This window comes from Mixophyes fleayi, chromosome 11 (genome assembly GCF_038048845.1).
Source record: "Mixophyes fleayi isolate aMixFle1 chromosome 11, aMixFle1.hap1, whole genome shotgun sequence".
Classification (NCBI taxonomy): domain Eukaryota; kingdom Metazoa; phylum Chordata; class Amphibia; order Anura; family Limnodynastidae; genus Mixophyes; species Mixophyes fleayi.
In genome coordinates, this window is record NC_134412.1 from 21,089,141 (window position 1) to 21,111,755 (window position 22,615).

General features: G+C 44.5%; 1 protein-coding gene across 2 annotated transcripts in view; it reads left to right on the forward strand.

Annotated features, from left to right (window-relative positions):
- Nucleotides 1–22,615, forward strand: part of SCT (secretin) — a 98,338-nt gene extending 75,723 nt beyond the window's left edge. The window contains exons 2-6 of one of the 2 annotated variants that reach the window (XM_075190624.1): nt 13,244–13,330; nt 14,669–14,770; nt 15,819–15,944; nt 19,376–19,484; nt 21,884–22,615. In XM_075190624.1, coding sequence (XP_075046725.1) covers nt 13,248–13,330; nt 14,669–14,770; nt 15,819–15,944; nt 19,376–19,484; nt 21,884–21,892 — 429 coding nt within the window. In that variant the 5' untranslated portion in view covers nt 13,244–13,247 and the 3' untranslated portion in view covers nt 21,893–22,615. The remainder of the gene's footprint in view (nt 1–13,243; nt 13,331–14,668; nt 14,771–15,818; nt 15,945–19,375; nt 19,485–21,883) is intronic. The other variant, XM_075190625.1, reaches the window with a different exon arrangement.

A 22,615-nucleotide genomic window follows, 5' to 3' on the forward strand; every position in this document is an offset into this window, starting at 1 on the left:
AAGACGTTGGAGTGTTTCTGTGGGAATTTGTGCCCATTAATTTTGTAGAGCAATTTATGAGGTCAGGCACTGATGTTGGATGAGAAGGCCTGGCACGCAATCTCCGTTCCAGTACATCCCAAAAGTGTTCGATAGAGTTGAGGTCAGGGCTCTGTGCAGGATAGTCAAGTTCTTCCACACCAAACTCATCAAACCATGTCTTTGTAGTCCTTGCTTTGTGCACTGGGGCACAGTCATGTTGGAATAGAAAACGGCCTTCCCCAAACTGTTACCACAAAGTTGGAAGCATAGAGTTGTCCAAAATGACTTGGTATGCTGAAGCATTAAGATTGTCCTTCACTGGAGATAAGGGGCCTAGTCCAAACCCTGAAAAACAGCCCCCTACCATTATCCCTCCTCAGGGCCTGATTAAGGGTTCTGACCACTCTAAGCTAATACACCCGTAGACGCCCTTCCCCCAATCATTAAAGGAAAATTCAGGAGTAATTTCCAGCAAACAAATTTAGACAGATTCTCTTACCTGTTCTTGCTGTTGTTTTTTGCTTGTCCTTGCACCTTTATTGTTGTTTAGCTGTCTTCTGGAAAGTTGTGGTCCTGTTTTGAAAATGTGCAAACATTACAAAATCCTACATGATTAGGCTCTTTAGAGAGGATCCTCATGAACACCACACAATACAGAGATCATACCCCTCCCACAAGCGGCCAATTCATGACCCTCCAGCCATTTCATCACACTGCAGCGGCCAATTCATGACTCCCCTGCACACTGTCCCCCTCAGAGCATACTCTGTCCCCCTTCAAAACACACACTCTGCCCCCCCCCCTTTCTGCATGCTGTTGCCCAGAACACACTCTGTCCCCCTCAGAACACACTCTGTCCCCCTCAGAACACACTTTGTCCCCCTTCAAAACAACACAGTCTGTCCCCATTTCTGTACGTTGTCCCCCGGAACACACTCTGTCCCCCTTTCTGCACGCTGTCCGCCTGCATAAACACAAATCTACTTACCCCCTTCTTCTCTTCCGCCGGCAGTCAGCTCCTCACTGACACAGTCGGGATGTGATGATGACATCACGCCCGACAGCCAGTGGGGAGGGAGGAGAGGAGAGAGGGGGGCAGAGTGGGTAAGAGGAGAGGGGAGGAGGGAGCGACAGTGTGGAGGAGGGGGCAAGGGCGGCTCCGTGCGCACATAATCAATAGTAAAAAAAATTTAAATTAAAATCTTAAATGTTGCCGTTACAACCCCCCAGGTCCCAGCGCCCCAGGCTGCAGTCTGATCAGTATATTGGTTGATCAGGCCCTGTCTCTCCTCCACCAAACTTCACAGTTGGCATAATGCAGTCAGGCAGGTAACATTCTCCCAGACTCGCCCATCTGACTGCCAAACAGAGAAACGTGATTCGTCACTCCACACAACACGTTTCCACTGCTCCACAGTCCAGTGTCGGTGTGCTTTACACTACTCCATCTGACGCTTGGCATTGGTCTTGGTGATGTGAGGTTAGCATGCAGCTGCTCGGCCATGGAAACCCATTCCATTAAGCTCCAGCCGTACAGTTTTTGTGCTTACATTAATGCCAGTGTAAGTTCGGAACTCTTCAGCTATGGAATCAGCAGAATGTTGGCGACTTTTACACACCATGCGCCTTAACAGTTGTTGACCCCGCTCTGTGATTATACGTGGTCTTCCACTTCGTGGCTGAGTTGCTTTTTATACATCTCTGGGAACGGGTCTTGTTGAAACACCTCAATTCAATAATTAACAGGTGTGGCCAAATACTTTTGTCCATATAGTGTGTGTGTGTGTGTGTGTATATATATATATACACACATATATATATATATATATATATATATATATATATATATATATATATATATATATATATATATAAAATCAGCTTTTGTTTGAAAAACTGTGAAGTGCCAAACACCCCACTGTGCAGATCCTTTTCTAACCCTGTCCACCGTACACATAAATGACATTATCAAAAAAGTACTATGAATAAAATCTCCGATGTTTCCTAATTAAATGCCAATCTCTCAAAATCAAATGAGAAAATAAATGTTTCTAAAAAAAAATGGTTCCTTCCCACTTATTGACATGATAGATGATAACCTTCCTGTGATATGATAGGATAGTACGTACGGCCTGGCCTGACATTTAATGAGGTAATCAGGTAAACATCTTTTAATTAACAGCCGTGAAACAACCTTTTTAAATTCACATTAACCTATTGATATCAAGATCCTGGCGGCCCTTTAGCCTTCTGTCTGCGTCTCTTTGCTGAAACTGTTTGAAGAGATAAGAGGCATTAGGTTTGCAAACATTAATCTGTGCACTCCTCTCCTGTCCGGGGAAATTCGTCTTCTTATCTTTCCTATTAGTTCCAAAATATTATTTTATTATAATCTAATAGGCTCTCTAGTACTCGTGTACCAAAGTCATTGAAACCTGGTGGTATATTTTTATTTGCACTGGAGAAATAAAAGGCGTTGATATTACTGTTATTTAAAGTCGATTAATTATCCTCAGATAAAACGAACACTTTAAAGTATGAAAAAAGGGTCTGTCTAGATCTGGGATCCTTAATCTTTTTCAGCCTGGGGGCTAGATTTACTATACTGCGGGTTTGAAAAAGTGGAGATGTTGCCTATAGCAACCAATCAAATTGTAGTTGTCATTTTGTAGAATGCACTAAATAAATGACAGCTAGAATCTGATTGGTTGCTATAGGTAACATCTCCACATTTTCAAACCCGCAGTTTAGTAAATCTAGCCCCAAGTTTTAAACAAATCTTAATATGGCAATGTTGTCTACAAATTAAACTGATTGCATATCTCCTGGATGGCTCAGCCAATCACATTATTTTACGCCAATGTCCAGGAGGGTCTGAAGCAGCAGGCGATTGGATGTGAGGCGATCACATGACATTCACATCCAACTAGGTGCCTCTTTTCTAGTTAAGAAGGCCTGCTTCTATAATGTCTCTTAAATCAGATGTTTCAGTCAGGGAGTGGTCAGTCTCATTTAAAAATATGTAACTCCAAGGAAACAATTTACTTGTACAAAATTAAATTATATTTACCTAATCAATGAACTGTGCGGAACAGCATTAATTTTTTGGACCCTGACGTACAGATTTCTCGGTGTGTATTAATCATAAAATAGCTATTGCAATAACAATAAACTTCTTTAACACTCTTTATTCGCTAGAAGCTTGGCTTAATCTGTCTCCTTACCATGAACATACTGGAGCCACAACCATACACAGGAATTGCCAGTAGGGAAGAAATGAAACATATTAAAATATAGCTAAAAACAAAAAGAGAGTAAGCAAGTTCTGTATCTCTCCAGGTGTTGTGGAACTACAACCCCCAGCATGCTTTGCCAGCAGATAGTAGCCGATAGGTGGCGAGGTATAATGGGACGTGTAGTTTCACAACACCTGGACAAAGATATAAAAAGTATTTAGTACTGGTAATGTAGATAACACCTATACCTACAAAAGGCAACCTTGTGAAAATAATTTGCTCTATCTGTCAGAGCAATGTAAAGGCCTTAAAAGGTGTATAATAGATTGGTGCAGTTTATTTATTAATCAAAGTCAGTGACTTGATGTGCGAGACGCAGAGCAGACTGCAGTGAACTCCTAAATTATTTTCTAGTAACCATTTCCTTTTTATTTATTTTAAATTTTTAGAAATTTGGTCTGTGCTCGTAAACGGGTTGGGTACCATTTTCCGAAGTTGTTAATTCCGACATCGGTTAAACCTGCTTTCGCTACGCTACATACCGATTCCTCTGAATGTCGGCACTTTGAAATTACGTCACTCTCCATAGCCAAAGAGATATCTCGATATTTAAATCGGCAATGCCAGGACCCCACCACTTTAACATCTCATTTACACGTTGGGGTCCTGGAATTGCCGATTTAAATATCGAGATATCTCTGTGGCTATGGAGAGTGACGTAATTTCAAAGTGCCGGCATTCAGAGGAATCAGTATGGAGGGTAAGCATGCAGAGGATGTGCACTGTCATTTTTATTGTAAGTCATTATTTTAGTTTTGTAGGCATTCTTTAAATCGCAATTTTTTTGTAGGTTTAACCAATGTCGTTATAGTGGTAGTCATATATGACTACCACCGTTGTAAAACATGGGTTGTCTTGTGGATAAAAACTCACCTTGTGGTCTGTCACAATCAGCTAGGAGACAGTACTAATGTTTGAGAACTGTAACTGAATTGTCCTCAACCAAAACAGCTGCAACGTCTTACTGTTATACAGAGAGGGGACTACATGTACCAGAATGCTTCTGTACATCCAAAAGGTTCTCAAAAGCCCGGCTGGATAATATATTGTATAAGAGAAGGAGCGATGCTGTTTAAGTGGCAAGAGAGGGAAGAGTGAGAAGCTAAGGCAAAGAGTTGGTTGAGGAGAAGACAAGGATCAACCAAGATGTGCGTGCCAAGGGAAAAGCTTGTAAAGTAAAATTATATGGGAGCTGAGAGTGGGATGATCTTTTATTCAGGAGGCTGGAGCAACAACCACTCAGATAGTGGCCTACAGCTAGTGTGCAGTGATTCAGTCAGAAAACAGCATTTATACATTAGCTAGATCAATTCAGCAGGAGCTGTAACCCCTAGCCAATACTGACTTCAGCTAGTGCTGACTTCAACCAGTACTGACTTCAGCCAGTACTGACTTCAGCCAGTACTGACTTCAGTCCACCATGATCTTCACTGCTGAATCATCCTCTGGTCTCCAAGCCCAGCCTTTAATTCGGTCTCTGGTTCCCACACTTCTGGTTAGCGCTCCCTCTTCTGGCTCCCTGATTGGTGGCTCTTATTTCCTGGAATCTAAGGATAAGGAATCTATTTCTCTCCAGGAACCCCTTCCGACAGTGGCTCCACAATATCTGCAGTGAATGGGTTCCCAGATAATGGATCTCAACAAAAGAAGCTATTCACTGGAGATGTAATTAGCAATGGCATCCTCCCTGGAATGAGTTGCAGTATCACAAGTGCTGCCGGTGAAGTTTGGTTGGCTTCGAAATGCCTAGTTTCACTCAAGAGCGGGCTGTGTTTGGAACAGCCTTTGCATAGTTCTCTCAAGGGATGGCTACATTGCTTTCAGTAACATATTACCCGGTAAATACATTGTTCCTACTTCCCAATAATTTACATATAGAATAACTTAGATATTAGGTATGTGCTGAATCTATATTTGAGGATTCATCGCTTGCACTGAATACCAGACCAAATCTGACTCTTAATCTGCCTATGAAATTTAAAGAAGAACTCCACCCAAAACTAAAACGCATGTCACATGCATCTGTCACTGGCTCACTGTAGGCTTCCCCACAATAAACACCAAAGGCCTGATTCATTAAGGAAAGTAAGGCAAAGAGAGGATTAGATTTTCTCCAGGGCAAACCATGTTACAATGCAAGGGGTGCAAATTAGTTTATTATTTTGCACATAAGTTAAACACTGGCTGTTTTTTCATGTCGCACACAAATACTTGATAGCTTTATTTTTACACTGAAATGTAAAGTTGATCTAGGACATGCCCTACCCCCAACTATAAACCTGTCCCCACATTTTAAATTTGCCTTCCCCTCCAATGCAACATGGTTTTGCCCAGGTGCAAAGTTACTCCCTTTTTTTGCTTTACCTTCCTTAAAGAATCAGGCCCAATGCGCCCAGATAACCGGAACACAATTGGAGTGACTGTGGACAGGGCCGCAGAGAGGGGGGGGGGAATAATTACCCAGGCCAGGGGATGCCAGGGGGCCCGGCCCAGGCCCTCACTGCCAACAGTTTTTTTTTTTTGTTGCGCGTGGGGGGAGCGGCGGGACACCAGCGTGTACAAATATCACATGACCGCAGTGCCGGCGGCTTCCCTCCTCCGTTTGCACTGAATGTCGGTCGTGACGTTACCACATCCCACCCGACAGTGAGGAGCGGCGTACAGGCAAGAGAAGGCAGAATTAAAGAAAAGAGATGAAAGAAGCCAATACAAATGTAACTAAAAGAACGGAGGAAAGGCACAGTGTGATGGGGGGGGGAGAGAAAAGGCACAGTGTGATGGGGGGGAGAGAAAGGCACAGTGTGATGGGGGGGGGAGAAAGGCACAGTGTGATGGGGGGGAGAGAAAGGTACAGTGTGATGGGGGGAGGAGAAAGGCACAGTGTGATGGGGGGGGAGAGAAAGGCACAGTGTGATCGGGGGGAGAGAAAGGCACAGTGTGATGGGGGGGAGAGAAAGGCACAGTGTGATGGGGGGGAGAGAAAGGCACAGTGTGATGGGGGGGGGAGAGAAAGGCACAGTGTGATGGGGGGAGAGAAAGGCACAGTGTGATGGGGGGGAGAGAAAGGCACAGTGTGATGGGGGGGAGAGAGAAAGGCACAGTGTGATGGGGGGAGAGAAAGGCACAGTGTGATGGGGGGGTGAGAAAGGCACAGTGTGATGGGGGGGAGAGAAAGGCACAGTGTGATGGGGGGAGAGAAAGGCACAGTGTGATGGGGGGGAGAGAAAGGCACAGTGTGATGGGGGGAGAGAAAGGCACAGTGTGATGGGGGGGAGAGAAAGGCACAGTGTGATGGGGGGGAGAGAAAGGCACAGTGTGATGGGGGGAGAGAAAGGCACAGTGTGATGGGGGGGAGAGAAAGGCACAGTGTGATGGGGGGGAGAGAAAGGTACAGTGTGATGGGGGGGAGAAAGGCACAGTGTGATGGGGGGAGAGAAAGGCACAGTGTGATGGGGGAGAGAGAAAGGCACAGTGTGATGGGGGGGAGAGAAAGGTACAGTGTGATGGGGAGAGAGAAAGGCACAGTGTGATGGGGGGGGAGAGAAAGGTACAGTGTGATGGGGGGAGAGAAAGGCACAGTGTGATGGGGGGGAGAGAAAGGCACAGTGTGATGGGGGGAGAGAAAGGTACAGTGTGATGGGGGGAGAGAAAGGCACAGTGTGATGGGGGGAGAGAAAGGCACAGTGTGATGGGGGGAGAGAAAGGCACAGTGTGATGGGGGGAGAGAAAGGCACAGTGTGATGGGGGGAGAGAAAGGCACAGTGTGATGGGGGGTGAGAAAGGCACAGTGTGATGGGGGGGGAGAGAAAGGCACAGTGTGATGGGGGGAGAAAGGCACAGTGTGATGGGGGGGAGAGAAAGGTACAGTGTGATGGGGGGGGGAGAAAGGCACAGTGTGATGGGGGGGGAGAGAAAGGCACAGTGTGATGGGGGGGGAGAGAAAGGCACAGTGTGATGGGGGGGAGAAAGGCACAGTGTGATGGGGGGGGGGAGAGAAAGGTACAGTGTGATGGGGGGAGAGAAAGGCACAGTGTGATGGGGGGTGAGAAAGGCACAGTGTGATGGGGGGAGAGAAAGGCACAGTGTGATGGGGGGGAGAGAAAGGCACAGTGTGATGGGGGGAGAAAGGCACAGTGTGATGGGGGGGAGAGAAAGGTACAGTGTGATGGGGGGGGGAGAAAGGCACAGTGTGATGGGGGGGAGAGAAAGGCACAGTGTGATGGGGAGAGAGAAAGGCACAGTGTGATGGGGGGAGAAAGGCACAGTGTGATGGGGGGGGAGAGAAAGGTACAGTGTGATGGGGGGGGGGGAGAAAGGCACAGTGTGATGGGGGGGGGAGAGAAAGGCACAGTGTGATGGGGGGGAGAAAGGCACAGTGTGATGGGGGGGGGGAGAGAAAGGTACAGTGTGATGGGGGGAGAGAAAGGCACAGTGTGATGGGGGGTGAGAAAGGCACAGTGTGATGGGGGGAGAGAAAGGCACAGTGTGATGGGGGGGAGAGAAAGGCACAGTATGGTAATGAAGAAAAGGGGGAGGGAGAGAGAAAGGCACAGTGTGATGGGGGGGGGAGAGAAAGGCACAGTGTGATGGGGGGAGAAAGGCACAGTGTGATGGGGGGGGAGAGAAAGGTACAGTGTGATGGGGGGAGAGAAAGGCACAGTGTGATGGGGAGAGAGAAAGGCACAGTGTGATGGGGGGGAGAGAAAGGTACAGTGTGATGGGGGGTGAGAAAGGCACAGTGTGATGGGGGGGAGAGAAAGGCACAGTGTGATGGGGGGGAGAGAAAGGCACAGTGTGATGGGGGGAGAGAAAGGCACAGTGTGATGGGGGGGGAGAAAGGCACAGTGTGATGGGGGGGAGAGAAAGGCACAGTGTGATGGGGGGAGAAAGGCACAGTGTGATGGGGGGAGAGAAAGGTACAGTGTGATGGGAGGGGGGGAGAAAGGCACAGTGTGATGGGGGGGGGAGAGAAAGGCACAGTGTGATGGGGAGAGAGAAAGGCACAGTGTGATGGGGGAGAGAAAGGTACAGTGTGATGGGGGGTGAGAAAGGCACAGTGTGATGGGGGGAGAGAAAGGCACAGTGTGATGGGGGGGAGAGAAAGGCACAGTGTGATGGGGGGAGAAAGGCACAGTGTGATGGGGGGGAGAGAAAGGTACAGTGTGATGGGGGGGGGGGGAGAAAGGCACAGTGTGATGGGGGGGAGAGAAAGGCACAGTGTGATGGGGAGAGAGAAAGGTACAGTGTGATGGGGGGGGGAGAAAGGCACAGTGTGATGGGGGGGGGGGAGAGAAAGGCACAGTGTGATGGGGGGGAGAGAAAGGTACAGTGTGATGGGGGAGAGAAAGGCACAGTGTGATGGGGGGAGAGAAAGGCACAGTGTGATGGGGGGAGAGAAAGGCACAGTGTGATGGGGGGAGAGAAAGGCACAGTGTGATGGGGGGAGAGAAAGGCACAGTGTGATGGGGGGTGAGAAAGGCACAGTGTGATGGGGGGGAGAGAAAGGCACAGTGTGATGGGGGGAGAAAGGCACAGTGTGATGGGGGGGGAGAGAAAGGTACAGTGTGATGGGGGGGGGGGGGAGAAAGGCACAGTGTGATGGGGGGGGAGAGAAAGGCACAGTGTGATGGGGGGGAGAAAGGCACAGTGTGATGGGGGGGGAGAGAAAGGTACAGTGTGATGGGGGGAGAGAAAGGCACAGTGTGATGGGGGGTGAGAAAGGCACAGTGTGATGGGGGGAGAGAAAGGCACAGTGTGATGGGGGGGAGAGAAAGGCACAGTGTGATGGGGGGAGAAAGGCACAGTGTGATGGGGGGGAGAGAAAGGTACAGTGTGATGGGGGGGGGGGAGAAAGGCACAGTGTGATGGGGGGGGGAGAGAAAGGCACAGTGTGATGGGGAGAGAGAAAGGCACAGTGTGATGGGGGGAGAAAGGCACAGTGTGATGGGGGGGGAGAGAAAGGTACAGTGTGATGGGGGGGGGGAGAAAGGCACAGTGTGATGGGGGGGGGAGAGAAAGGCACAGTGTGATGGGGGGGAGAAAGGCACAGTGTGATAGGGGGGGAGAGAAAGGTACAGTGTGATGGGGGAGAGAAAGGCACAGTGTGATGGGGGGTGAGAAAGGCACAGTGTGATGGGGGGAGAGAAAGGCACAGTGTGATGGGGGGGAGAGAAAGGCACAGTATGGTAATGAAGAAAAGGGGGGAGGGAGAGAGAAAGGCACAGTGTGATGGGGGGGGGAGAGAAAGGCACAGTGTGATGGGGGGAGAAAGGCACAGTGTGATGGGGGGGGAGAGAAAGGTACAGTGTGATGGGGGGAGAGAAAGGCACAGTGTGATGGGGGGAGAGAAAGGCACAGTGTGATGGGGGGTGAGAAAGGCACAGTGTGATGGGGGGGAGAGAAAGGCACAGTGTGATGGGGGGAGAAAGGCACAGTGTGATGGGGGGGAGAGAAAGGTACAGTGTGATGGGGGGGGGGGAGAAAGGCACAGTGTGATGGGGGGGGGGGAGAGAAAGGCACAGTGTGATGGGGAGAGAGAAAGGCACAGTGTGATGGGGGGGAGAGAAAGGTACAGTGTGATGGGGGGTGAGAAAGGCACAGTGTGATGGGGGGGAGAGAAAGGCACAGTGTGATGGGGGGAGAGAAAGGCACAGTGTGATGGGGGGAGAGAAAGGCACAGTGTGATGGGGGGAGAGAAAGGTACAGTGTGATGGGGGGAGAGAAAGGCACAGTGTGATGGGGGGAGAGAAAGGCACAGTGTGATGGGGGGGAGAGAAAGGCACAGTGTGATGGGGGGGAGAGAAAGGTACAGTGTGATGGGGGGAGAGAAAGGCACAGTGTGATGGAGGGGGAGAGAAAGGTACAGTGTGATGGGGGGAGAGAAAGGCACAGTGTGATGGGGGGAGAGAAAGGCACAGTGTGATGGGGGGAGAGAAAGGCACAGTGTGATGGGGGGGAGAGAAAGGCACAGTGTGATGGGGGGGAGAAAGGCACAGTGTGATGGGGGGGAGAGAAAGGTACAGTGTGATGGGGGGGAGAAAGGCACAGTGTGATGGGGGGGGAGAGAAAGGCACAGTATGATGGGGGGGAGAGAAAGGCACAGTATGGTAATGAAGAAGAGGGGGAGGGAGAGAGAAAAGCACGGTGTGATGACAGGTGGGGGGGGCAGCATGGTAGAGTGTAAAGAGGGGTAAAAGCAGCAGCATCACAGAGTGTGAAGAGGGGCCAACGTAGCATGGCACAGTGTGATGAAGTGTGGCCAGGTGAAGGGGGAAAAGCAACATGGAGGACTCAGTGTGATCATAAGGAGGCACTGCGTGGTATGATGAAGGGGCACAATAATGTGTGTGTGATGGCACAGGGGACTTGTGACAATATGAGTATTGTTTTGTCTTTTTAATAATGAGAATCAGGACTTGTTTTTTCATGTTATCATCTAAAAATCTGACTTTAACCCCCGACCATAAAGGTTGGACGGTTGTGATTTATTTCTTCATTAAACACAAGTGGTACCATCCTCTCAGCCCTTCCTAGGTCCTGAGTCGCCCACATCCTGTATTGCAGATAACAGATCATTAAGAGAGAGTGTCTTAATTGATTGAGCAAACAAAGTCATAAGTCCACTCACCTCCCTCCAGGTAATTCTATTTGCAGAGAGTGGGGCTAGGTGAGATAGGAGAATTAACCGTATGGACACATTAACATATCTTAGTTATAACGCAATGACACATTAATGACTAATAAAGGAGGTGCGAGCTGCCAGACACTATGAAGCAGTGCACTATCTATCTCCAATGGCGGCATCTGGTATAAATACAGAATCGTCAGCTCTTTTCTGTCTGTTACTACCATCCCTCCTAGAGACAAGCAGTGGATCCTTGGACGACTGAGCTTACATCCCCTGGACAGTGAGTACAACTGATTACGTTACTTCTCCAATGTTGTCAATGTGGCAAACATTTATTGGGGCATTACCGTGTGAGTTGGGCAGCACAGTGGCTCAGTGGTTAACACTTCTGTCTCACAGCGCTGGGGTCATGAGTTCAATTCCCGACCATGGCCTTATCTGTGTGGAGTTTGTATGTTCTCCCCGTGTTTGCGTGGGTTTCCTCCGGGTGCTCCGGTTTCCTCCCACACTCCAAAAACATACTAGTAGGTTAATCAAAATTGACCCTAGTCTCTCTCTCTCTGTGTAGGGAATTTAGATTGTAAGCTCCAATGGGGCAGGGACTGATGTGAGTGAGTTCTCTGTACAGCGCTGTGGAGTCAGTGGCGCTATATAAATAAATTGTGATGATGATGATGATGATGATGTGTTGCTGGTGCATTTGGTGATAAGCATAGTGAAAGCACTAATTCAGTAGTTTACCTTGAACCCATCATCATCGTTTATTTATATAGCGCCACCAATTCTGCAGCGCTGTACAGAGAATATTTGACATTCACATAAGTCTCTGCCCCATCGGAGCTTACAGTATAAATTCCTTAACACACACAAGCTGGGGTTAATTTTGTCAGCTGTTTATTAACCTACTAGCATGTTTTTAGAGTGTGGGAGGAAACCGGAGCACCTGGAGGAAACCCACGCAAACACGGGAAAACATACAAACTCCACACAGATTAGGGCCAGTTTAGGAATTGAACTCATGACCCCAGCGCTGTGAGGCAGAAGTGCTAACCACTGAGCCACCACAAAGTCTCAAAAAAACCAGGTTCGGATGATCGTACTCCAAGAAGAGGAGCAAGTTCGATCATCGTCTTTTTATTTTCTATATACAAGAGTACCTACTTGCACATTGCTTCTATAAAACATTTACTGAGGCCCATACGTAAAGTATTAAGGGTGTATCCCGAGATAACGCTAAGTCAGTCCATACCTGAACATCTGCATTATATAGCGGCTGTTGGGTGCAGAGTTCACGTTAATGCTAAAAACTTATTTTACTTGACTGACTTGACTACTATATTTTGCAGGACAGAGGTCTTGTAGTTGTGGTATGTGAAAAATACAATTAATTATAATTATATATATTCGGAAGGAGATGCCCATACATATTTTATTCATATTCCCTAATTGAGAATGAGATTAAATATTTCTTTCTCTTTCGTAAAATGTATTTTTCTTTAAAAACAAAATGTAACCTCTCTATGATTTGCCAGAGCACTAAGGTTTGCAGGGAGCTGCAACATTGTTGCACCAAAGTAAGAAAACTAATAGTAGTTTTGGCTGCTTGTCAAGTGTACAGAACAGGGTAGAGAAGGGATGTGAAAGTTTGGGATTCTCGCATCCTGGAGAGATGCTTTATTTCCACCATAAAGCAGCATAGGTATTACTAACAATACCATGCAAATAATCTTATTATCAATTGTGAATCCATGGGGTAAATGTATCAAGCTGAGAATTTTCCTGCGGGTTTGAAAAACCAATCAGATTCTAGCTATCATTTATTTAATACATTCTACAAAATGACAGCTAGAATCTGATTGGTTGCTATAGGCAACATCTCCACTTTTCAAACCCGCCGGAAAACTCTCAGCTTGATACATTTACCCCCCAATTTTTGTTTAATGCTTTAGCAATTATAACACTAGTAGGCCTATTCAATTTTACCAAGATAGTTCGTGTTTTGTGACTGATAATCATTCTTGTATACCATAGCAAGATTTTTTTATTTAGATTGTAGTAGATCCATGAAGGGATGAAATACTATTTTGTTAGAAAATCATATATAGAAGTCACCTATATAAGTTTTGTCAGCCAATCACGTGGCTGTGTCTTGTGTAGTGATTCTGTGACAAGATACATGCACTACATACAGTCCAATCTTATGATTACATTGAATGTACCGTATCCATGGAGCATTACATTTTTATGCAGATGACATCAGCACTGAATATTGAGGCTGTGTTACTTTGTCTCTCCTCAGAATTATGCCTTTAACGATGGGACTCAGAGCACTGATGATACTTGTAGTGTTCCTGCAGTTATCATGTTCATCCGTACTTCCTGCCAGGTAAGACGACTAGGCAAGGGAAACTTGTTCACTTATCTTTTACAACAAAAATCTACATTTTCTAAGATCAGAATAATTTCTTTGTGCTGATTGGTGAACAGATTATAATCTAACAGTGATAAAACTCTGCAATGCTTCAGGCAGAAGTAAAACCTATAACATTTGATATGTTACATTGGATTACATAATTATTTTATCCTCCACTACTTTCCAGAACAACTATGTTCATATGAGAAACCATTCGTGAGTTGCTCGCCAAATGCTGCCATCTTTGTAAAAGAGTCTATCCCACCTCCCAAAGTCAATGACTTGAGAAAGTGGAGTTTGGGAAAGTTGTGAAGGTACATTAGAGCGACTAGCATAGGTGGGAGTAGAGTAAGCTCCAATACAGAGGTGGGTTTTCAGAGCGTGTTTAAAGATTTGAATGTTGCAGGAGAATCTGATTGGACGTGGCAAAGAATTCCACAAGTGGGTAGTGGACGTCATGTTGGTGGTGGGGAGGGGGACCAGAGATGAAGCACAGGTTAGATGTAGATCTAATAGGGAGTGAGATAAAGTATTCTGAAATGAGATGTATGCAGGGGTGATGTTGTTGAAGATTAGGCTTTGTCAAAGTTATGTATCTTCTGAACTCACCTGTTGGTTTTTTAAGTCAATTCAACCCTGATTTATTTCTACAGTTGGGAAAAATAAATATGGCAAGTCACAGCAGGAATAATTCATAATGAGTCATACTTTTTTATTTATCATATCTTTATTTAAAAAATTTGCATATACAAAATAACTCTAAAAATGCAAAGCAAGTGAAATAAGAAACGGCACAATCACAGCCATCTGTTCAAGGGAGAAAGAAAGGGGGAGGTTAGAATATAAAAAATTCAGCACATTATATATAATCATAAATGGTCCAACAAGGCAGAAACATTTGAGTCCAAGACAGAATTATTGAATTTATCTTCACGTGCATATCAAGCATTTTATTATATTGATCAGAGTGAACCTTGAAATGCGCTTGTCCAAAAAAGAACGGACTCGTTGGGTGCAGAAACGCATTTGCAGGTGCGCTCGCTGCCAAAAACACAACAGTGCCTCAAATCAAGCCCGGTCAATTCATTAAAAATGTCTTCCTTGTTTTCTCTTACTTTCATGAGCGACTTTTGCCACCCCTAACCCTTGCTAATCTCTCCTATTGGCTGAACTTTATATAGTGCGGACAAATGTCCAATCTGGTTATGACTTCCGTTTCATAGTATATATCGGACAGCCAGGAGTCAGCGAATCACTTAAATGGCCTTTGTGCTGTACCAATAAGAAGCTGTATTCTGTGTTTATACACAGGAATAAAAGACACGTGGATGGTATGTTCACCAGTGAGTTCAGTCGCGCCCGGGGGTCAGCGGCTATCCGCAAAATCATCAATTCTGCCATGGGAGGTAAAAGGTAAGTCAGGCCCTCTAAAACAGCCAGATTAATGATCAAACACACAACACACAATATCTACAAACACACACAATGTAGAAATATCTTTCTCAATTAGTGTTGAATGTGCACAATTTCTTTGCGTTAGATGTGCACTACTGTACCGCGCATGCGCACAACAAATGCGTACACATACTTTCATATGTAGTTTCTTTCGTATCACTGACTGGCGAATCCTGACACCTGGAGAGGTAGAAGAAGACGAGAAGGGTCAGCCAAGCGTAGCATTAATAAAGGGTGTGTTCACGTAATTGCAACTCAACTAGACGTGGATCCACCCAAAGATAAGCTTTTAGGAGGGCGTATCTCTTGCAGCGATGGACAGCTGCACCAACGATAGGCAATGATAATGATTAATTTCTGCAGCACTATCTAGCTGCTTCTGATTGGCTGACTGAGCATTGACCTCTAGCAGATGGTATATTATATAGAGTCCGGACCATCTATTCACATTATTTAATTATTACATGTGACCCTTTTCTGTGTTTGAAGCTCCTTTTACATTATGACAGTGCACCTAATATAGCCCCTTTCTCCACCACAGTCTAAATCTAAATGCACCTGCCGAAATGAAGGCTGAATGCACCACTAAAGGGGATTTTGAGCTTTGTCCTTCAGCTTTGTAAATGAAGACCAAAATAGATAAAGGTCACAGTAGGGGATTTGTATGTGGCAACCGGTAACTTCTGCTTGGTGAGACTGAGCAGGAACCTGGGTTAGAAGAGGAAGGGAAACCATACACTCTGCCTTTTAACTATATTATAAGTAACACACGTTACTTTTCTTTCGGATATTTCTCCTTTAAACAAGCAGTTTTCAACTCTGTCCAACTTGTTAAGTAAATGGTGCAGGAATTATTACGGCTAAGTCCCTCCAAACCACTCCCCAGTTATTCTGTAAAGTTATAGCTAGCGAATATGCCCCCTGGTTAGATCAATGCCAACCTCCGACAACAACACGAAATTGCTTGAGTCTCCTTGTTTCATGCAACAGTAACACAATTGAGTAGTTATTTACATACTAGGGACGTGGAAGAGAACGGTTTCCAAAGAGACGCAACAAATTCTGGCCCCCAAGCTGATTCTCCCAGGAAGGATTTGTCTGGACTGACCTATGACGCCGTATCAGAACTAAGGTAAATTATATAGCTCAGAATGCTAAATACTCTTATTCTCTCTAAATAAGCATTTGGAAACCAGATATAAGAGTGTACAGGGCTACAGTAAGGTTGTATGCAGAGTGTGTTGCTAATATTACCCAGTGTACACATGCCAATATCAAAATTAACCAGTCTTTAGTGTTTAATGGGTAAATTTACTAAAATTTCTAAAAAAGTGGAGGTGTTGCCCCTAGAAACCAATCAGATTATAGCTATCATTCTGTAGAATGTACTAGATAAATGATAGCTAGAATCTGATTGGTTGCTATGGGCGACACCTCTACTTTTTAGACGTTTTAATAAATCAACCCCCTAAGGCTGTATAACATTCATTCAGCACAAAGAAGCTCATCTATGTAGCTATATTGTGGGAAGTAGCGACCTGTCCACTTGTCCGTGATGTAAAGAAGGGAACTGGGAAGCCCCAGACTGAGGGGTCTATTTAATAAACTGCGGGTTTTAAGAAGTGGAGATGTTGCCTATAGCAACCAATCAGATTCTAGTTATCATTTATTTAGTACATTCTAGAAAATGACAGCTAGAATCTGATTGGTTGCTATAGGCAACATCTCCACTCTTTGAAACCCACAGTTTATTAAATAGACCCCTCAGTCTGGGGCTTCCCAGTTCCCTTCTTTACATCACGGACAAGTGGACAGGTCGCTACTTCCCACAATAAGAACACACTGGGACAACCGAAGATGGGTGGAAGGGGGATATGACTGGAGTGGGGTTGGTCGGTGACCTTCAAGGCTTACACTTAGTAGGACAGTTAATTAGAGAGAAGAGCTAGTTAATGGGTAGTTGATTTAGCATTTAAGGGTTATTAATATTACAGAACTGGTGAAAGAGCGGAGGAATCGTGGCCGCCCAATCAGGTGCTCAGACTATCATCATCATCACCATTTATTTATATAGCGCCACTGGTTCTGCAGCGCTGTACAGAGAACTCATTCACATCTGTCCCTGCCCCATTGGAGCTTACAGTCTAAATTCCCTAATATAGACACACACACACACACACACACACACACACACACAGACACACAGACAAGTAGAGACTAGGGTAAATTTTTATAGCAGCCAATTAACCTACTAGTATGTTTTTGGAGTGTGGGAGGAAACTGGAGTACCTGGAGGAAACCCATGCAAACACAGGGAGAACATACAAACTCCACACAGATAAGGCCATGGTCGGGAATTGAACTCATGACCCCAGTGCTGTGAGGCAGAAGTGCTAACCACTACGCCACTACGCCACCTATTCAAGCACACCTTGAAAATAAAGTGAAAACATAGAAATTGAACCCATCCTTGTTAGGAACCGAGGAACGTTGATTTAATACTTCATTTATGAGCTGCTCATTTTATCCTCGTCTTGTCTCTTCGCACACAAGCCCCTGTAATGTCTTTCCCAACACGTCTAAGATTATCAGACAGAACTAAAGAGCTTGATTGATCTCCAACCACTAGATTAGACCTGACAGCAGCAATGTAGAGGCAGGAATAATGGGATCATATACTATTTTAGGAGAAAGCGAAGATTTAATTACATCTCAGGCAGCACTAATTAAAATAAGTGAAGGCGTCTTCACGGCCTAATGGTCGAGCGGCATGTATCCACACTAGCACTCGGCCATTTATACTATATACTCCTTCCATCGCTCCCGTGAAGATAGTCACATATTTTTTTTGCTGGCAAACTTGTCTTTTTTTTTTTTAACTAAATCGGGTATCATTACATGGCATTTTCCCTAAGTATTGCTATCCCTCCCCCAAATAGAAAGGTTGATTTGCCATCTTATTTGCACACTCCTGCTTGTCAGAGCCACTTCTAACAATAGCAGAATACAGAGAATATAAACATTTTTGGAAAAAGGCAAAGCCCCAAACCATGTATATTATATTTTATTTATATTATATTTTTATTATAATTTATGACAAGCAACCAATCAGATTCCAGCTGTCATTTTGTAGAATGCACTAAATTATAACTAGAATCTGATTGGCTGCTATAGGCAACATCTCCACTTTTTCAAACCAGCAGTTTAATAAATATACTCCCTGTAGTCAGTATGTTGCTATAACCCTGCAAGTGTGCAAGATAAGTGCAACTCTAAATCTGTGCTCACGTTGTGCGCAAGTGCAACAATTTTGCACTAAAATGCATTTTTACATTGTGCAAGAGCACCTATGTGTAACTCTAAATCACTCCCATGGGCTTTAGGGACTGGCTGACACTTGAAATGTCTGTCATACAGATTGTTGATATATACCTGTCATTACATTACTCGGAACAAGTCAGACTGCTACAGTTCTGTGGAACCGCTGCAATTTAAATCACAATAATCATCATGTCATTTTAATGTTTTGGTGTTTGCAAAGCTGTCATTTCAGATCAGTAAAGCTCAATCTCGGAAATATAATATTTTAATCACATTGTAATTATTTGCAGGCTTGTATTACAAAAAGCAATGTTAGATTGTTATATTGTTTCTTTTGAAAAACCATTTACAAGTATTTATGTAGTTAAAGCAAAACATTATGATTATTGTTCGAGGGCTTCCACAATAATCTGTTTTAGATATGAAGGGCTTGATTTGGACTGATGTCCATTTCCTCCATGTAAAAATGTGACTTGTGTAAAGTTTGTCGTACGGCACGTGCGCCCAACTCGCGCTTGTATTGTAAATTGAGCGTGTCTAATACTTGCAGCCCATTGCATGTGGGTCAGTGGTGTTGACATGTGTGTTCAACACAGTACGTGTATGGAGAGGTAAGTCAAACACGCCCCTTAGAGGCGTGTCCTATTTTGACTTACACGTATTGTTGCGCGTCTCATAGGCCTGGTAGAAGTTACTGAGTTGATGCTAGTGTTGGTCTATACCATAGTTGCCTATATTCCCGAAATGTCCGGGAGACTCACGAATTTTGGGGAGCTTTCCCGGACTCCCGAAAGAGAAGGGCAACCTCCCGGATCATGCACCGTTTGTTGGTAAAGTCGGTGGGGGCGGGTCTAAATGCTTCATCCCGGCCCCAGCCCCTGCTGTCATATGTCGAAATCGACAGCATTTGACAGGGGGCGTGCCCTAATGATGTGAATCTCATGGCCACACCTCCATGACGGAGTCCCCTCCGAGACAGCTTGATGGCTTACCTGTGACACTCCAGGTGTTGTAAAACTACAAGCCCCAGCATGCTTTGCCAGTAGATAACTAGCCGATAGCTGGCAAAGCATGTTGGGGCTTGTAGTTTAACAACACCTGGAGTGTCACAGGTTAGCCAACACTGATCTATACGTTAGATTTAAAGTAGCACAAATCTTAAGGTACAAAACAGCTACAGAAACGTAAATCTACAGATAAGGAATGAGCGTAATGTTTGCAAATATTTCCTTTTCTTACCAGGTCAGAAGAGAGCGGTCTGAATGACGTAACAGAAAGACAGCTTTGCTCCGCTATCTTGAATCTGCTGTACAGGGCACCCTATCAGTCACAGCAGCTGTACATGACCCAGGTAACAAAACAATCAGTTTTAAAGCAATGGGGATAATTCAATGTAAAATCAGTTACATTCATTGGGAAATCGACAGGGCAATCACATGGGAGGGCTGGCTACTTCTAGCAACCAATCATATTCCAGCTATCATTTATCTTGTACAATGTTTGAAATGATAGCTAGAATCTGATTGGCTGCTACGGGCAACTCCTCCACATTTTCTTTTTGGAAGGTTTAGTAAATCTACCCAGCCAGCCTCCTCTATCAGGATCTCCCAGTTCAGTCACATTGGCAGATCCGCATGTGTGACCTGATCCCCAGGTGTATTGTGATGTTACATAAAATAATGTTATGTATCCGAATCATTACAGCACTAGAAGGAATTAATAAACAAGTCTAGTGTCTGCACAGGTCTAAGCAGGCGTCTCCTTGACGCTATCTTCCCTGCCATGGAAATATACCCCTCTACACAGCATTTAATACGATTATTTTGTAACAAGTACGTCCAGGAAGCAGATAATGAAATAAGACTATAATCTGGGAGTCAGATTCAGCCCCTGCCCGTCCGTTGCAGATCTGACACGTGCCTTCTGCAACCTGTACTGTACACCAGTAGGATTACTGTCTGATAGAAACCTAAGGGAGGGGGAGGCTGCTGGGGCTGATCACGTCTGTGGCTCTGCTGGGCAGGCGTCTGAATAATACATAATACTTGTGATCAGCGGACTTCTCACGCTATCAATTCACCATAGTAACTAACATTTTACTGTTTCTGATTTCTGGGGACACCCTGCTCCTGGGCAGGTGCGTATAAGGACATCACACCGAGGGCTGTCTTTGATCTCCGTCAAGCGCCATCCTCTGAATGCCATTTTTGATGTATTGGTAACACTAATTTTCAATAAATAATAACGAAATGACTAAACACTAAAGCTCATAAAACGGAAATGCACAGGACTTCATTTACGAAGAGCACCAATCAGATTCTAGTTATCATTTATTTAGTACATTCTACAAAATGATAGCAAGAATCTGATTGGTTGCTTTAGGCAACATCTCCACTTTTCAAACCCGCCGGAAAACTCTCAGCTTCAAACATTTACACCCTGGTGTGCATCATAAAACAACTTTCTTTTGCACTTGTGCACTTCAATGGTCCATCCAGCGCACACATTGAAGTCCACCCACCCCTTTCAATTGAATAAGTTTTTCCTTTATCCTCTAGAAATTCCACTAGGTTTAGCCTTTGTTATTACATAAATACAGTCTTTATTACATGCTATTTTTGGATATGTGAAGGTTTTACTACATTGCTCAGAGAGCACCATAAATCCTCAACAGTATAATGGACAGGAGTTTACAACACCCCCGCCAAATATTTTTTCATCTGACCAAATAGGGAAAAAAATATTTATAACATTGCAGCCAGTTTGCTCTGTAAACACAGGTGGGAATCTGCGTGAATCGGGGTACACAGCGAGAACAACATCTTTCTTATATACTAAATAAATTGTATTGAAAATTAGAGACATTTCCAGGGAGAAATAATTCTAGGGCTAAATTCTCAAAATCTGGGACTGTTTTGAAATTAGAGACAGTTAGCAACTATGTATTAGTAACCAGCAATCAATGATGAATAAATATCATCATCATCATCATTTATTTATATAGCGCCACTAATTTTGCAGCGCTGTACAGAGAACTCATTCACATCAGTCCCTGCCCCATTGGAGCTTACAGTCTAAATCCCCTAACACACACACACACACAGACAGAGAGACTAGGGTCAATTTGATAGCAGCCAATTAACCTACCAGTATGTTTTTGGAGTGTGGGAGGAAACCGGAGCACCCGGAGGAAACCCACGCAAACACGGGGAGAACATACAAACTCCACACAGATTGGTGGTTGGGAATTGAACTCATGACCCCAGCGCTGTGAGGCAGAAGTGCTAACCACTAAGCCACCGTGCTGCCCGTATTGGTACTTCCCACAAAGTGGATAGCTCCACTGTGTGTAGGCGATGGTACCCTTTAAGATTGCACATGGCTTGTTGATAATCATGGGAGATATAGGGTTCTATGTATTATTATGAAGATAACTTTGCCTAACAATGGGTTCTATTTTCCGTGCCATAAGTGGAACAATATCTTTAGGAACTGGCAAACAGGGAGAAACATGGCTGCTGTTTTAGATGCATTCAGGCTCCCGTCAGATGCGAACAATACAAACAAAATAAATATATATATATATATATATATATATATATATATATATATATGTATATATATTGTATTATTTTTGGACAGGGCAGAGATCATTGATGGAATGGGGGATTAAAATACTTTTGTAGCTGTGCAGCTGGGTAACTGTCATTCAACATTATAATAAATCTCAACTTTTCTTTTCCTGTACAGGATTACTAGACCTATTTAAAAGCTGACTAATATAATTTATGAAAGAATCTACTAGAAGCAAAATACAAGAATCTTATTCCACTTGCATCTACATTGTCTGCATCAAATTAAGGAAGGAACCGTTTGGATGTTTTTACCCCGGACAATTACAACAATAGACTCAAATGAATGTTTGATTTGCTTTAAAATTACACTGCCTAGCAGAAGTGCTATATCTTGTAATCTAGTTTATTATATTGGACTTTTCCTCGTGAAGGGATGGCTTGATAATATAGCTATTAGGAACTGGAACACAGAGGAGACAATAATAGAGCAATTAACTGCTACAGTATCTCTAAAGTGGTTCGTCTGGGAATTACTGTACATTATAAAGCCCCTAACGTGTGTCACGTGACCACTGTCACATGATCTGCAGCAACCCATAGGCTGGTCAGCTGACACTGAAATAGATCTAAATAACAAGATTTATTCCCCTGCCAAGATTGTTTAATGTTAACTAAACAGGGCAAATTATATTGACAGGTTCCAAACCCAAGAAAGATATCAAACAGGGTATTTGAAAATAATTAATACTGCCAGGGCTAAAGCGAATGCCACCAATCTGTATCCCAAAATTCATGATAATAGGAACCAATGAAGTCCAACCAATGGCTGTCACCTGCAGTTATTTTATTGACTAGACTGAGAGAGTCAGATGTAAAATGGAAGGGAACTCTGCAAATCAATGTTATA